The sequence below is a fragment of the Ursus maritimus genome, unplaced genomic scaffold (assembly GCF_017311325.1).
Source record: "Ursus maritimus isolate PB19 unplaced genomic scaffold, ASM1731132v1 scaffold_7, whole genome shotgun sequence".
Classification (NCBI taxonomy): Eukaryota; Metazoa; Chordata; class Mammalia; order Carnivora; family Ursidae; genus Ursus; species Ursus maritimus.
In genome coordinates this window covers 57,809,171-57,826,047 of record NW_024426885.1, presented here as the reverse complement: position 1 = coordinate 57,826,047, position 16,877 = coordinate 57,809,171, and the positions used below count along the sequence as shown (strand labels likewise).

General features: G+C 37.0%; 1 protein-coding gene across 1 annotated transcript in view; it reads right to left on the bottom strand.

The window, feature by feature from the left end:
* CTNNA3 (catenin alpha 3) overlaps positions 1-16,877 on the bottom strand; it is a 1,592,500-nt gene that overhangs the window by 699,051 nt on the left and 876,572 nt on the right. The window contains exon 9 of the mRNA XM_008695933.2: positions 1,958-2,038. Within this exon, the coding sequence (XP_008694155.2) occupies positions 1,958-2,038 (81 nt within the window). The remainder of the gene's footprint in view (positions 1-1,957; positions 2,039-16,877) is intronic.

The window sequence follows — 16,877 nt, the reverse complement described above, 5'->3', positions numbered from 1 at the left end:
TCAATACTTAATCAAAACAATGAATATGTAGACCTATAGAAACTATAGAGAATTTTCATACTTCTGGAACAGCAGTTTTTTACAAGCTGGAAACATCCCTTTACTATAAAGAAAAGTATTAGTAATCCCCCATGTTCTTTCTATATCTCACTGATGTTAGTGAGGGGGAAACACATGTAGAATTGCAAGATAAAATACAAGATGCCTGGTCAAATTTAAACACACTATTTTTAATATAATTATGTCCCATGCAATATCTGGGATGTAATTAAACATGTTCGTTTTTAATGTGAAATTCAAATTTAATGGATCTTGTGCTTTTACTTGCTAAATCTAGTAATCCTACACATAAAGGATTGATTTATCTTGACTTTTTTTTTTAAGTAATAATTCCAAAAGCTTTGGAGGTATAAATGTAGATTAACATTTTGTTTTAGACAACAGAGAGGGATGAGGCAGGAATGAAAGACACAATTGTTGATAGCTCACAGAACAGCTTTTCCAAGTCCCAAAAGGAGCAGATGGAGTAGAAATCCTCAAGAAGATGGAGAACAGAAGTCCTGCAATGAAGAGGGATGACGGCCCTTTGGTAAAAGTTCCTGAGTTTAGTATAGGTTATGACCTGGTATAGATTCGATGCCCCTTCCTCCTTAGGCAGGCCATCTTTTCACAGATGTGCATTCTCATCTGCACTATAAGACAAGTTGAGCTAAGTTCTTTTCAATTCTTACATTCCATGATTCTAAGTGCTGACGGTAGAAACAGAATTCACATGAAGGCCATAAAGTTGAGAAATTGGAATTTCCACAGCCCTCAAAATTGTTTTGTTTTTTTTTTTTTTACAGCTAATATTAACTGGCTGAAGAATCCCTATTTATTCAATTTCCAAATCACTTCTGAATTAAAAGATTACTCAGGGCATTTTACTAAATCTTCCCATTAACCTACAATAATATATTGCATTAAAAGCTTATGGTTGAAAAGCTTTCACCTCTCTTTTATGAGTTAATGGTGACCAAGTTGAAGTTGTACATGAGAAAGAACTCGGTTACTATATAGTAGAAAATAATGGAAAGCAAAGGTCTTTGAAAACAGCTAAGTCTTCATATTTCTGGGGTAAAAAAATTAACTTGTGGCATAATACTGGACTTCTAAATTACCTAATGAAATCCTCCCTAATCCTATGCTCCTGATGACCTAAGGTTACAGAGTAGCCTTAGCTTAATCAGCACCAATTTTTGAAGCATTCTGAAAATAACTGAATGGGCAAATTGGTACCTCTCTGATTACTAGCTGTTTGCTCTAAGTGTACGGATGATAAACTCGGTTTCTAATGTAACAGATCCAATTTACCAACATTCCCTAAAAAGTCACTAGGTAGCAGGTACTGATAAGCATTTCATTTACTCCTCAAAGTCCAATTACATATTATGAATTCCATTTTATAGGTTCAGAGAGGCTCAAAAAGATTAAATTTGGGGAGCCTGGGTGGTGCAGTCGTTAAGCGTCTGCCTTTGGCTCAGGGCATGATCCCGGTGCTCTGGGATCAAGCCCCACATCAGGCTCCTCTGCTGGGAGCCTGCTTCTTCTTCTCCCACTCCCCCTGCTTGTGTTCCCTCTCTCGCTGGCTGTCTCTTTCTCTGTCAAATAAATAAATAAAATCTTAAAAAAAAAAAAAAAGATTAAATTTGTCCCCAAGATCACACAGCAGATGAGGGCAAGGCCAGCATTTGAATGTAATTCTGCCTGATATTAAGGCACATGTTCTTTCTTGTACTTTATGTTTGCCACAAGAATGGCTGAGGTATGTAAATATGGAAGGTACCTATTTACTCTTGATGTTTTGTGTTCTAAATTAATTGAAGAAGGACAAAAACAAGAAGTAAATATTCTAGCAGTGGAAAAAGAAGTTCATTTTATATGGTGTTTCTGTCTCCACGCCTCTCTCTTCCCTCACCTGTCTGCGAAGGTCTCTTGTCTTCTTACACATGTTGTCTATTGCAATATTCAGGGTATTACTCCTTTCCTTTTTTCCAGTCTGCAAAAGAGGGGGGGAAAAATGGCATAAGCAATGGTATCAGATTACTCTTTATCACTTAGCAATTTGCTTTCTAAATTTCCTGAAAATAACAGCTTGAAAATTCAAGAATAGGTTTCAAAACTGCTATGATATTGCATATGATTCATGAGCACTTCACTTAAGACCAAGTAGAATGGTGATTAAAGCTCACATTATTTTCTTCTTTAAGCTTCTGTAACATTTCTGATATGGGGCTGGGTTGCATTCAGTGTGGCAGTCGGCACAGCATTCTCTCCAAGAAACTCTGATCTTCATTCTTAACAAGTCGACTCTTTAACCTCAAAGCACGCAATTAGCTTAAAAGCATTAGATGCCCAATTTGTCAACTTCTGTGGGAGTTTCTGAAGTCATTTTCATGGTGTATTGTGTAAGTTATGCAGAGCCATATTGGAGTTTTGCTAAACACCAAATAAAATATGCAGTGCAAATTCATACAATTTGCAAAAGTTGACCACAATTTTAGCTGACAATATTCCAAGAACAAACTGTTTCAAGTAGGAACTGGACGCTGTTTTTGGCTCTTTAAGATAATTTGTGCGACACCTTTTCATTTCTTTAAGCAGAACAGTTCTCTGTTATATCCCTAACCTAAATCTTTAGGCTATTAAGCACACAGAGAGTCACCTTGGTTGGTATTTTCTACATATTACTTTTGTGGGAGACAACTGAATTGAATCTAATCATACTTTTTTCAGTGCTATCTTGTATAAAAAAGATTGAAAAAAAATCATTATGCGATTCACCTCTAAGAAAATTGCTACCATTTAAATTAATAAACTGAAAAGGGCTCTTGAGAGGAGACCTTGAAAATCAGGAAGGTAAGTTTAAGCAGCTGGTAACTGAAGGAGTTTACAGCACAGACTCCATGAAGAAGGAAATTGAGGCAAAGTATAGACCATTAGGCAGTGTGTCATACACTATGCCCAATGACTACATTCACACATAAATCCATACCTTCAAGTGCAGCCACTTCTTTATAAGAAGTTCAAGACCATCTATACTCTACCCCAACCCCTGTTTAGTCCCATCTTCTGTCACATCTTCTCAAGTACTATCCTTCCCAGTAACAATCTTCCTATACATGTATATCTCTTCTCCCACGTTCTTACTTATAATGTACTCTTGACTTCAGCAAGTGTCCACAAAATTACCTGCTGCTAAAATCCTACCTTATCCTCCATGGTTTCCACACAGAGTTCCCCCACCAACTCTCCTCAAGAGTCAACTCTCACCTTTCCTTGTTCCGATAGCATTTTGAAAATTTCCCAATATTTTTTTCTATGCATGTTCATGTCTCCTACAACACTGTTAGAATCTTGATATTGACAAATATAGCTTTTTTTTCTATTCCTGAAAGTAACTTGCAGAGGACTTATTGAGTGTTGTTGATTAGTTTACAAGTGAACAACTTGATTCAGAATACAACATAGTTTTATTAGGAGCCTACCAAATGCCAGGAAGGTGTCATACTAGATTCTTGAGGAGATTTTAGCATTTACCCATCAAGGCACAGCTACAATCCTCTATTAGCTGAGGTCACTGGTACCAACCTAAACCTCAGTTACACCTAGATTTTCTCAGCAATGGTGTTACTGATATTTAAAATGGAAAAAATCACCATCGTTTGAGACTACATTATACACCACAAGATGTTTGGCGTCCATTGGCCCCTGTCTACTAAATTCCAATAATACAGGCTGCAAACATTTCTAGATGCCTCCAAGGGGGAAACAATAGAGGACTACTAAGTCTTTTACCACTTTTTCTTTTTGAGGATGAGTGTGCAATGTGTTCATGATGGAGACTGTATCTAGTGAAAGAAGTGGAGAGGAGAGGGAGGAAGAAATAGAGATAAAGAAAATTCTAGATGTCAGAGCAATAAAAGAAATGGTGGCAATTACCCAGATGAAAGTTGTGGCTACCTTCACAGCTCCTACTCAGCATTATCCATGCTAGCAGTAGAAAATTACGAAAAAGTTAATGCAGAGCCATGGAAGGCAATGGCATAAACAGATACACAATGGGCTATAAGACAGTATCTAATTTTACCTAAAGAACCTAGCCCGTATTTTTCAGTTTCATGCTGTGTAGCTCTTGGTTGTCTCCTTCAACTTCATGAAAGCAGAGATAGTAAAAGGGGTCAGGAGTGGGACAGGCTGAAGAGATACCTCTCCCTCACTACCCCTCACACAGGACATCAGAAATATAATGAGAGATTCCTGTTGTGTTGACCATAAAAACTCACTAGCTTCTGTGATAAGATTCATCAGAATAACTAAAAGATGTCAACCTTCTCAGAGCAAACAGCAGTGCCATACAAAACTTTAATAAAGGATGACAGGCGGTGACAACCTGATGGGATTAAATAAGGACTATAAAGATGATTTCTTAATTTCTATCCAGAGCTTAATCTTAATTTAAAATGTTTCATTGGGTCAAAGACATTTTGTTTTCTAGGTAATAATAAATAGTGCCTATCACTACAGGAAGTATAAAGTTTTCCCTTCCTCCTTCCCTGTATCCCCACACCCCCACCTTTTTTCTTTTCACCTACAGCTTTTTATTGGGTCCTTGCTCTATTTACCCAGATTTATTTGACTCAGTCAAGCCATTTTATGCCTCTTTATTCCTTTTGCATGGCATAAAAATAAATAAAGCAAGGAGAAATAGCCCCATCCTGCTTAAAAGCCCTCATTCCTTCTTTTTTCAAAGCCTTAACAAATCATCAAGCAATGAGCTAGGACTGAAGGTGAATTGTGTATGCTGAAGTAAGGAATGAAAGGGCAGGATATTAAAACATAACCACAGGTAACAGTCAGAGACTGCCTACATTCTAGGTGCTCAGAAGAGAGGATGCTTCTTAAAGGAGCCTTGACAGGAGCCACCATTAAGTCAGCACAGCCTTGCTAATGGAAAATGTACTACTCACAGTGGAGTACCAGGGGGGAAAATGCTGAGAAAACACAGCACAGATCAGCACTGTATAGGGAAAGTAATCACATTCCTCATCAGTAAATAAACTGTCAGGAAAGACTTCATTGAAAAGAACAGTTCTGAACATAGATTTCATTCAATGAAATTTCATTAGAAGTATTATGGCATATTATAAATACTATCCCAATGTGATCCAGGCTTATAATCTTAACTATGAGTCTTTCCATCAATTCTGTCTCACCGTTGCTCCCATGTCACACCACAGCTAATTGCATTCTCTCTTGTGGTTCCCTGAAAGCTGCCCACACACATTTGGAAAAAGTTTCTCTATAAAAAAATTTCCTTGAATTATCCTAATTTGAGTGTTCCATCTGTTTTCTGTTGGGACCCTGCTAGGGAAAACTTTCTACACTGTGTTGTCCAACATAATAGCCACGAGTCACATGTGGCTCTTTAAATTTAAATATAAATTAATTAAAAATCAAATAACATTAAAAATTCAATTCCTCAGTTCCTTAAAGTGAGCAAGAGCTGCGTGGGTCTAGTGGTTACTATATTGAATAGCACAGATACAGAATGATTCCCCCACTGCAGAAAGATATATCAGACAGTACTGTTCTAAAACACATCTTTGTTTATTCAAATATATAATGAGTTCCTACTTTTACACAAGTCACATTTTATTTGAGAATAAAATAGTGAGCAAGAAACAAACAAAAAAGCCCAACCCTCCAGGTGTTTACTCTAGTAAAGGAATTTAAGGTCTAGGGGCGCCTGGATGGCTCAATACATTATGTGTCTGTCTTTGGCTCAGGTCATGATCTCAGGGTTCTGAGATCAAGCCCCTCCTCTGTCTCCCTGTTTAGCAGGGAGTCTGCTTCTCCCTTACCCTCTCCCTCTCTTTCCCTCTGCCTTTCCCCGCCATGCCCCACCCGGCTCATGATTTCTCCTCTCCACCTCAAATAAATAAATAAAATCTTTAAAAAAAAAAAGCAACTTAAGGTCTCATTATGTTCCTTCTTTGTTCTAAATCCCTTTGGCATATTCCCACTGTTGATGGAATTAATAACAAATTCTTGATCATGGCATTCAAGTACCCACATGATCTACTCCCATAAATACCGATTTGTTATTAATGAGATACCTTAATGAGCTCTTTATTTTCTATGCAATATGATCACAACTGAGGAACTTTGCCCATGTGAAAAATCTCATTTTGCACTTCTGATCTACCTTTCCGATTATGGACTTCTTTCAAGACTCAACTAAATCACTGAATTTTACATGAATTTTTTTTTTAGCTTCTCAGATGAAATTACTCACTTCCATGATACTTTTTTATACTGTTTATACTTCTTTTATAACATTTTGTTCAATAAGTAATCCCATCTATTCAACACATCTTTATTATCTACTAAATACCAGGCACTATAGTAAGGACTGATGATACATTAGACCTAACGCCTGCCTTTGAGAAGCGCACATCGCATGTTAGAAACAAACATAAACACAGTATTTAATAGAGGTATCCAGGGTAATCCATGGATCAAAGGGAGCAGCACTCCCATTAAGAATGAGGGAAAGATTCCTGAGAAGGTAACAGTTGAATATTGAAAGACATGTAGGAGTCAGCCAGGCGAAGAGAGAAGGCCTTTCTAAGGGGACAGAGATAGATTGAGCAAAGGCAAAAGTCTTTAAAGAGTATTTGGTAACTAGTATAAAAAGTGTGAGGGGAAGCCAGATCCTGGAGGTTGTTGCCACATTAAGAAATGAGTCTGATCCTGCAGACCACTGGGTGTCACAGTAGTTAAGCCATTGAGTGACACAGAATGACCATCATTCAAATACGTCAATGTGGCTGGAGTCTGCATAATGTATTCAAGGATAGGAAGAACAGAGACAGGCAGAGGAGTCAGACAATTGCAGCGAAAGGGCACAGAAAGACAAAAAGTGTTAAAATTAATGCATTGGCAGTCAGGATGAAGAAAATCAAGAAATTTAAGGACTCTGACTGAGTACACTGAAGAGGATGATGACTGGCAGATGCTCAGGGTGGGTAAAGAAAAGAGGACAATGGAGGCTGGTGTGCAGTCTTCCAGCAGGGATGACTGGTTAGATAATGGTGTTGAATTGGTCATTTTAAAGGGAAAACCAGGTCAATACAAGGATGATGATACCAGTTTTGGAATTGCTGAAGGGCTTGTGAAGAGCTCACTTCATTACTATTTGCCCTATGGTTAACTGCTTACCTGCATGCATCTCTCAGCACAATATATGATCCTTGAGGGAGAGAAACTCCTCACACACAATTTTTCCCTCATGGCATCTATTACAGTGCTTTGCACATAGTAGAAACTCAAAACTTATTTTTTGAATAAACAGATAAAAGAAAGACTGGATAAAGGTAATATTTGGCAAATTCCATAACATCTCTGGGCCTTACTTTCCACACCCATAAAATGAAGATTTGCCCTGAATTGCTCCTTTATTCCTTTCTAACTTTAAAATTCTGTGGAAGAGCCATAATTTCTAGAAAGAAGAAGATAGAATAATATGTTACTTCTATTGTACAAGTTTTTGCATAAACAACTGTTAAAAATGTGCTGGGAACATATGTATATTATAAATCTGTAATGGTACAAATAAAAGGAGACATTTGAAGTAGGAAGGTCATGATGTTGACCTCAAAAAAAACTATGAAGCTTCAAATACTAAGGGATAAGGTTTAAAGAAAATGAAAATTTATCTAATTCATAATCAAATGAAAATGTTATCAGTGCAGAGAAGAGCCCTGTATGGAACTGAAACAACAAGAAAAATGTTTTTGTTGTTGTTTTGTTATTTTTTATTTTTTTAATGTGTGCCATCATATTCATCCTTTTAAAATGACACATTTCCCTTTAAATGGAAAACCTTCATTTCATGCTAAAGATGAAATACGATGCCCTTAAATTAGTTCTTCTCTGCAGAAATAGCTTTAAAAATATTTTATGCGTAACACTTAGCAGAAGCATAGATTCTAGTCCACATTTTTCAGGCATGAAAGACATACAAACAGACAAGCATAAAAAAATGAAACCTATTCTAGAATGCCACTGTACTGAATGGCATGTCAGGAAAACATCCTGACAGGGTATACTAAAAAATGTTTCTGAAAGAAAGTCTGTGCTATAAAAATAAAACTAAAACAAATAAAAATTAACTTTGAGACTTGAAATGAGGTTTTTAAAAATAACTTCATCAAGGAAATAGGTTAAAGATTCCAAGTGTCTTGAACTTCTGTATTGTTGAGGAAGTAAGATTCCTCCCCAGGCAAATGCCTGCTGGGGTGGGACTCAGAGTCAGTGAGAGGGAATTCAAATTGTCAAATATCTGCCACAGCAAAGTACTTTACATTTATTGTCTCAAATGCCATTCGCAATAACTGTTCACACATTTACATATGAAGACACTGAGGCTCAGTAAATTTAAATATCTTACCCCAGGAGGAAATGCAGTAAGTGGAAGGATCAAATTGAGCTGAGTCTAATCTGAGGCTTTATCCACCATACTGTAACGACTTGAATGAGTTGTAACTTAAACCCAAATTAATATTTTATGTAAATTATATAAAGTCATTTCTTAAAAATAAGGAGCAGAATCACATGGAAGTTTGTGGAGATGGTTAAAACTGTGTTTGAATCTATGCTCTATCATTTGACAGCTATGTGTCCTTAGTCAAATTACTTAACCTCTTCAACTCTTGGTTTCCTTACTTATAAAAATGGAAATAATAAGCATTATATTATAGGGTTATTATAAGGAATTAAAGATGAAGGATATGCAAGGTCTGGCAAATAAGAAAGGCTCAAGAAACGTTAGCAGTTATTATTATACTTATCAACAGTGTCACCATTGTTACTAACACTTGCATTTCCCGAACTACACCAGCTGGCTGATTTCCCTATTTTTTCAAACACTAAACCTTTATCCTGGAATGTTCTGCTCTCTTCTTTTTCAGAATTCTTACTTCATAACTCGAGATTCAATTTAAGCACCTCATCTTCTATATCCTCTTTTTGACTTTCCTCAATAAAAAATAAAACATAAAAAATAAAAACCCCTCTCATTTGTGTTTCCACAGTTTTCTCTACACGTTTCAATTATAACCCTTGCAAAATGTTTGCCACCTTTTATTTATACTCTGCCTCATCTTTTCAATGGTCAAGTCTTCACTCTGTAATCTTAGTGTCTACCACAGTGTTCAGCACTCAGCTAATGGCTGTAGATAAAATAAATAAATGGAAAAGTGACTAACTACACTCTTATAGATAGTAAGTAATATTTAGTTTTATTAATAAAATTAGTATTTATATTTTAACAAAAGTAATTAATGTTCACCCTATTAGCTGTTAAATATTCTATTCAATCGCTGTTTTTATTCACAGATTATTGTTGTTATTTCCTACAAGAAGGTACAACATACAGTTGGTATGAGGATGAAATCTAATCTGCGGATCAGAACATGGGAGACGTGAAGTAAACTCCCTGGGTGGCCCTAACTAAGCTGAATCACCTCTCTTGGCCTCAGTCTCTGCATCTGTAAATGGAGGCCATTGCACTAAATGATCTCCAGAGTCCCCCGCCCCGGCTCTAAGAGCGTGTGGTGCTGGAGTTCTCCGTTGATGTACAGTCTAGTACATGTCTAGTCAAGTAATGAGAACACAGCACTGGCTCCGGTCGCAGGTGTCCTCAGACCAGAGATTCTTATGCCAGACTGCAGGATTTCAACAGACACACAACAAACATGAAAGAAATATTCATGGGTTTACACTACAATAAAATTCAAATTGTTTTACTGGGGATGCTACTAACCAATCTTAAATCACAGGAACAGATATAAAACATAGGCTTCTCTTTTAAAGGTCTTGCCATGGAAATCAGTCATATACAAATGTCCAAGTGCAGATGCAAAGAGCATTCCCGGTGACCAGTAAGTAACTTTGCAAGAGACTGAAGAGTCAGGAGAAACCTCAGACTTTATTTCCCACTGGGTCTGGCACTCTTTCCACCTCAAGCTATTTTCTTTTGTGATAACAGGCCTCCATCCCTGCCTCCCATTTCCCTTCTCTTCCTGCTAGAGTTTCTTGTCCTCCATTCAACCCCAGCAAACTCTGGAACTGATACTGTTCTTAATTGGGAGAAATTGAAAAGACAGAGTTTATTAATTTCAGTGATTCAGCATTAAACTAAACTTGCTGTGACCCCTATTCTAATGTGTTTCAGATCTTGCCAGCTCCTAGGTCAGTGACTATTCCTATAAATCATGCTATGATTACTAGTAAATGAAGGGAATATATTCAAAATTGAAGGTTTTCTTAGGTTCAGGGCAGGATCCAAAATATTGTGTACATTAATGGTTTCTAAAGACTCATCTCAGGACTCATGAGGTAAAAAGGCAGTAATACAGATACCGGAGTTATTTAACCATAAAAGCTGTCTTTTAATCTGAGAGTATTTCTGTTTTTTTATGTTAAAGGTTTTGATATTTCTTTTATAAAATGATGGCTTTATTTAATGGTACAATATGTTTTATTTTTATAACATCTTTGACAGAACAAAGTAATAGAAAACCTGTCAGTTTCACAGGTTTTATCTGTGTGTGTGTGTGTGTATGTGTGCATTCTTTGTTGTTTCTGTTTGCATAAATCACAGCTTTGGGGATTAATGGTTTAAAACAAAGAAATAAGAAGTCTGCCTAATCACAGTCAAAATTGACTAAATCAGTCAGTTGTGGCATTGGCATATAAACAGATTAAAATAATATCTGTGCTTGGGGTACCTGGGTGACTCAGTGGGTTAAACATCTGCCTTCAGCTCAGGTCCTGATCCCAGGCTCCGGGGATGGGCTCCCTGCTCAGCGGGGAGCCTGCTTCTCCCTCTCCCTCTCCCCCTCCCACCCCCCACTCATTCTCTTTCTCAATTTCTCAAATAAAAAGAAAATCTTTTTTAAAAAAAAATAATATCTGTGCTTTTGAAACTGGACTTATTTTCTCAGCTTGTTCAGAACATTTTATATCAATAGCATTGCATTTAAAATAACATTTGTGTTAAACTGCCATTGAAAGTAATGTAATAGTAGAATCAGATAGATAGTCTTCAAATCTTAATTCCAAGACTGATTAACAAAGTGACCACATGCCAGTCATGAAAAGTAAGCTTCAGCTTCCTCATCTATAGGCTGTAGATGGCAATACCTGCTTTAGGGGTTGTGTGAATTAAATAAAATAAATGTACAGAAAGCGTGCAAGGCAGTCACTGCCTTATAGCTGACATTTAATACATTTTCTTTATTAGCAGTAAAAATACTTGTATGTAAGATCGCTGGGGGTATAGAGCAGAAATTATTTTATTCGCTGCTAAATTTCCAGCAGTGCTTGGCCACAATAGAGGCTCAGTATTTTCTGATTTGAATAATTGTGTAAAAATGATTGAACTGATAAGTGAATGAATGAACATATGAAACAGGATATAGATCTACTTAAGGAGGATTTACTATGGTTATCAGAAAAATTGTGGCGATCGTGTTACATAGTACCGAGTCCTTGAAAATAGTATAGTCTTCAGAACAGTCAATGCAGACAAAATACAGACAGGTAGGCCCAAGTTCGCAAGACCTCTAATTTCAATTAATGGTTACGTTGTGTATCATGCCTTTACCGACACTTCATTTTCCAAAATCCCTTTGTTGAGTCATTGTCAGAGATTGTTAACATATTTCAGAAAGAGATCTAGCTCATTCTGGAAATCTTTTTAATTTTGTGATGCTTGACCCAGCAGCCAGCTTCAGGAGCCTGCCTACCAATAAAGACAATAGCCGTGAATACTAATAAAAGAATATCTGTAAGAAAGTGGAAGGCGGTATTTTTATGCTGTCAATTACAACTTGACTTCTTATGGCAAAGATCCTCTTTTATCATATTAGAAGCCACTACCAGAGTCTAACAAGTACTGACATGGCATTATTACACATAGTCCAAACAAATTATTTTCTATCTTTTCAATGGAACCACTGTTCTCTAGCAATTTTTCTGTCTCTACAATGCTTTGGGAGGTTGAGTATTAGAACAACACAGATCTCATTAAAATTTTTCTTGTCATTTCTCCACTTTCTTAAGTATAATCCTTATTCTTTTTATTTCCTGAGTCAGGTTTTCACGGTTTAATTATACTCCCTATGTCAAATTTCAGCCAACAGTGAGCTATATAAGGTTCATTATAGAATATCTAACAGTTTCTCTATGGCCCATGCATAAGAAATATAGACCAGATAGATTTCCACTCTTCTGATTATGGTTTTCACTTTCACCATTAACTGCCTTGCAGACATGTTTCTTTTTAACACTATAAGATAAAAATACAACAGACTTATTCTTAATGTTTAAAATAAACACTTTCTATCATTGCTAACTCCAATTAGCACTTTCAAAGTTCATAAGTCAAAGAGTCTCAGATTCTGTGGCATGGAGAAAAGTTAAATACAGACAGGTTACACTTTAACAACAGGGATGGAGCTGGAATGTGCTATGCTAAAAGAAATAAGTCAGAGAAAGACAAATACCATGTTATTTCACCCGTATGTGAAATTTAAGAAACAAAACAGATGAACATAGGGCAAAGAAAAAAAAAGACAGAGGGAGGCAAACCATAAAATAGACTCTTAATTATAGAGAACAAGCTGAGAGTGGCTGGAGGGGAGATGGGTGGGAGATGGGCTAGGTGTGTGATGGGCATTAAGGAGGACACTTGTGATGAGCACTGGGTGTTATACGTAAGTGATGGAATCACTAAATTCTACTCCTGAAACTAATATTACACTATATGTTAACTAACCATAATTAAAATAAAAACTTGAAACATTAAAAAAAGAGATAGGTTGCACCTTAAAGAAACTTGGCATATGAAAAAAAAATTCCTTCAAAATACACTAGCAGGTAATAATTTCTTTATAATTAAAATTTATTTGCAAAAAATATATAATATAAATAGAGTGTCTTCTTAGCCTATTGAAAATATTTTTTCTTATAAAACTTGATCTGTGCATACATCTTTAACAGAAAAAATCTCGTAAACAGGATCTAACTTACAGGCAGTCAAAATAAATATTGATCTATATTGTGTAAATTGAGAAGAACCAATGACTCCTACTTGAAAATATTATCTTTCTCCCCATACTCCCACTTCCAGACCCTACCAAATATATGAAATTTTCCATTTCTCTTTTTATTTAAAATATTTAGTTTTAATTAAAACACCAAGATGCACATAAAGGAATTTCACACTGATGTGCCAGACCAAGATAATGATCTTCAAAAGAAATATTTAAAAGCCAGTTATATGACTCTGAAACCTGAAACCTTAAATCTATAACAAAGATAGAAAGGCCAAAATGTGTGGAGACTGGGTAAGATTTTATGGAAAGAATTCATATGAACAAAGCTAATCTAGAATCCACATCCTCCTCCTACATCCTTGGTAAGAGGATGATAAAAGAGACTTCAGTGGGACCATAATTAGTACGGCAGGAGTCCCTGGCAGCTGAGATTCAGTGGGCAAGTGTAAACTCTATCGGGAGAAATCTACCCGATGAGAGGTGGCTGGCTAGTTGCTGGTGAATAAATAGAAGAGGTAACTGAATTCCAATGTCTGAACGTTTGCTATGCTCCGGGTATGAGCCTCATGCAAAAGACAACTGGTCTGGGATCATCTTGGTTTTTGCCCAAGATCAGTAAATAAATTTGCCTAGATTAGTAAATAAAGAGGAGTTATAGAAGCTGCAAGATTTTGAGGATAAGCTGTCAGCTTTGGGAGAAGCTACCACTCATATCAAGGGAATTATAGGTAAAATCTGGACCTCCAAGGAACTCATGAAATTGCTTGTGCCTGGTTTTTCCACTTGCCCCTCCACATCCACTCACCACCCCTTGTCATCATACCCTCTGCCCCTACAGTCCAGATTGCATACAAATGCTCCCTTGTTTCCTGCTTTCAAGTGGATTTGGACAATGAAACGCATAAAAGGGTGGGAGGAGAGTAAGGTAAGGTATTTATTTTCCTATTGCTACTCTGAGGGGTTGCTGTAAGTTGACTATGTTCCTCTTTTGAAGACTGCAGGTCTTGTCAGGCAGCATTCTTCATATAGACACCCCCTCAGGATCCAGGAACCACCCCCTCACTTGTTCCTTCAGGCCTGGATATGGGTGGGCTCCCTGCAGTTGCTATGTTCCATCCCTTGTTGGATTCCCAACCTTGCCCACACCTATGTAAATAAGCCTTTTAATAAATTTCCCTTAAATTACCAGCTTGGTGTACCATGTTTTCTCTTGCTGAGACCCTAACTGTCAGAGCAAGCCTAGGGGAAAAGTCAGCTTTTAACATCCAGAGAGCCAGCAATAACTTTCCTATTCCTCTTTCTCCTTGCTTCATGCCAGAAAAGGGAGAAAAAAAGAGAAAGCCAATAACTTCTCTTTTCCAGTTACTGATTTCCTACTTGCAAAAGGCCCAAACTGTGGGAAATTTGGGCCCAATTTAAATCAAGATACAAGTTTTGACAATTGCATTTTAACTACTACTTAGAAGAAAGGAAGCAACACAAAAGACCTAAGATAACTAGAATAAATTTGAGATTTCTTGATTTTTCATCCAGGGTTAGGGGAAGAACTTACCCCACTGTATAAAATTAAAGGAATAGTGGGGCCACACCAAATTAAAAAGCTTTTAGGGGCGCCTGGGTGGCACAGCGGTTAAGCGTCTGCCTTCGGCTCAGGGCGTGATCCCGGCGTTGTGGGATCGAGCCCCACATCAGGCTCCTCTGCTATGAGCCTGCTTCTTCCTCTCCCACTCCCCCTGCTTGTGTTCCCTCTCTCGCTGGCTGTCTCTATCTCTGTCAAATAAATAAATAAAATCTTTAAAAAAAATAAATAAAAAAATAAAAATAAAAAGCTTTTACGCAGCAAAGGAAACCATCAGCAAAACGAAAAGGCAACCTACTGAATGGGAGAGAATATTTGCAAATGATATACTCAATAAGGAGTTAATATGCAAAATATATAAAGAACTTATACAACTCAAAATCAAAAATCATAAATAAGCAAATATAAAAATGGGCAGAGGACCTGAATAGATATTATTTTCCAGAGACATATAGATGGCAAACACGTATGAAAAGATGCTCAACATCACTAATCATCAGGGAAGCGCAAATCAAAATCATAGTAAATTATCACCTTACACCAGTCAGAATGGCTAGAACCAAAAAGACAAGAAATAACAAGTGTTGGCACAGACGTAGAGAAAAAGAAACCCTCTTGCACTGTTGGTGGGAATGCAAACTGGTGTAGCCACTGTGGAAAACAGTACAGAGGTTCCTCAAAAAGTTAAAAATAGAAATACCATATCATCCAGTAATTCCACCAGTGGATATTTACCCAAAGAAAATGAAAACACTAATTTAAAAAGACATATGCACCCCTATGTTTATTGAAACATTTTTTACAATAGCCAAAATATGGACGCAAACCAAGTATCCATCCAAAAATGAATAGATAAAGAAGATATGGGGGTGGGGGTGTACATACACATATGTATGTCATCGATGCAGGTGCTACCACAGCCTTTCAAAACGGCGAGCTTAGTGCGTGATTCTTCCACAGACAACTAATACACAGAGATTCCTGAGGTCTTTCGGTAAGCTTTAATTAATGCTATTGAACAAAGCCTAGAAAATATCCACACATCTTAAGGGCAAAACCAAATACTGTATATTCAAAAGGGAAAGTATAAAGTAACTATTTTAAATGTGGCCATCGTTCGGAAGCAATCACTGCCACTATTTTACCCTTCAGTAGACTGATACTTCACTCCTGGCACTGAAAAAAGCTCAGTAAATTTACTTTAATTAGTGCTATCATCTAATTTTGGTCGAGAGGGGTTCAGAGCCTTAAGCATTAGTTTTTTTATTTGTTTAAAGACCACTGCTCCCTTTCTCAACGGTCGACTTTTCCTTTCACTGAGGCTGTGCAAACTGGCCTACCCAGCAGAAGAGACGGATATCTAGGGAGTCATAAACCAAGTCTCTCTGAGCGGGGGTGATTTGGACGAGGTGGTATATATCAGTTCCAGACGTCAGGGAAGACTGATAAAGCAGCGCAGAGCTCCCAGTGAAGCACAGCTGAGTTGCAGGAGATTGCTGTGATGATAATCGCCAGAACAAACCATAAATTCCAGACTCAGAATTAGGAATGGCCTGTAAACATCAAATAATGGGTGTCTAAATTGAAAATGAAACTATCTGTTGCCTGTAATATTTCTTGCAGTGTGGCTTAGAGAGCCAGTAAGTAAGAGACAGGCATGATCCTTTTCAATGTCTACTGTTAGAAAGCTGAGGATATTAACTCCTCCTACCGTCAACTTCAAGGAAACAGAGCTAAATGAACTAGCTAGAAATCATGGGTCATAAAACACAGATGCAACATTATGCAGCGAGAACATTACAGGTTAACAACAACAACAACAAAAATACTGAAAAACACAAATACTGTGTTTGAAGAACGACACTAGCAATCCCAGAAAGAATGAGCTCCAGTAATTTACCTGGGTCAGTCTTTCACACTCACCTATATATAAAAAAATAAAACTTGACTTTCTTGTACCTGATTGTAAGGAGGTGTCAGTCAATTTGGTGTGAACCTAGATTACACAGCTATTTTAAAGATATGGAATTTTGGAGACCCAGGATAATTGCAGATGGGTACTGTTTGAAGCTGGGCTATGACTTAAAAAAAATTTTTAAGTACTTTATCAAGTAGGTAAGAATCATGTGTAA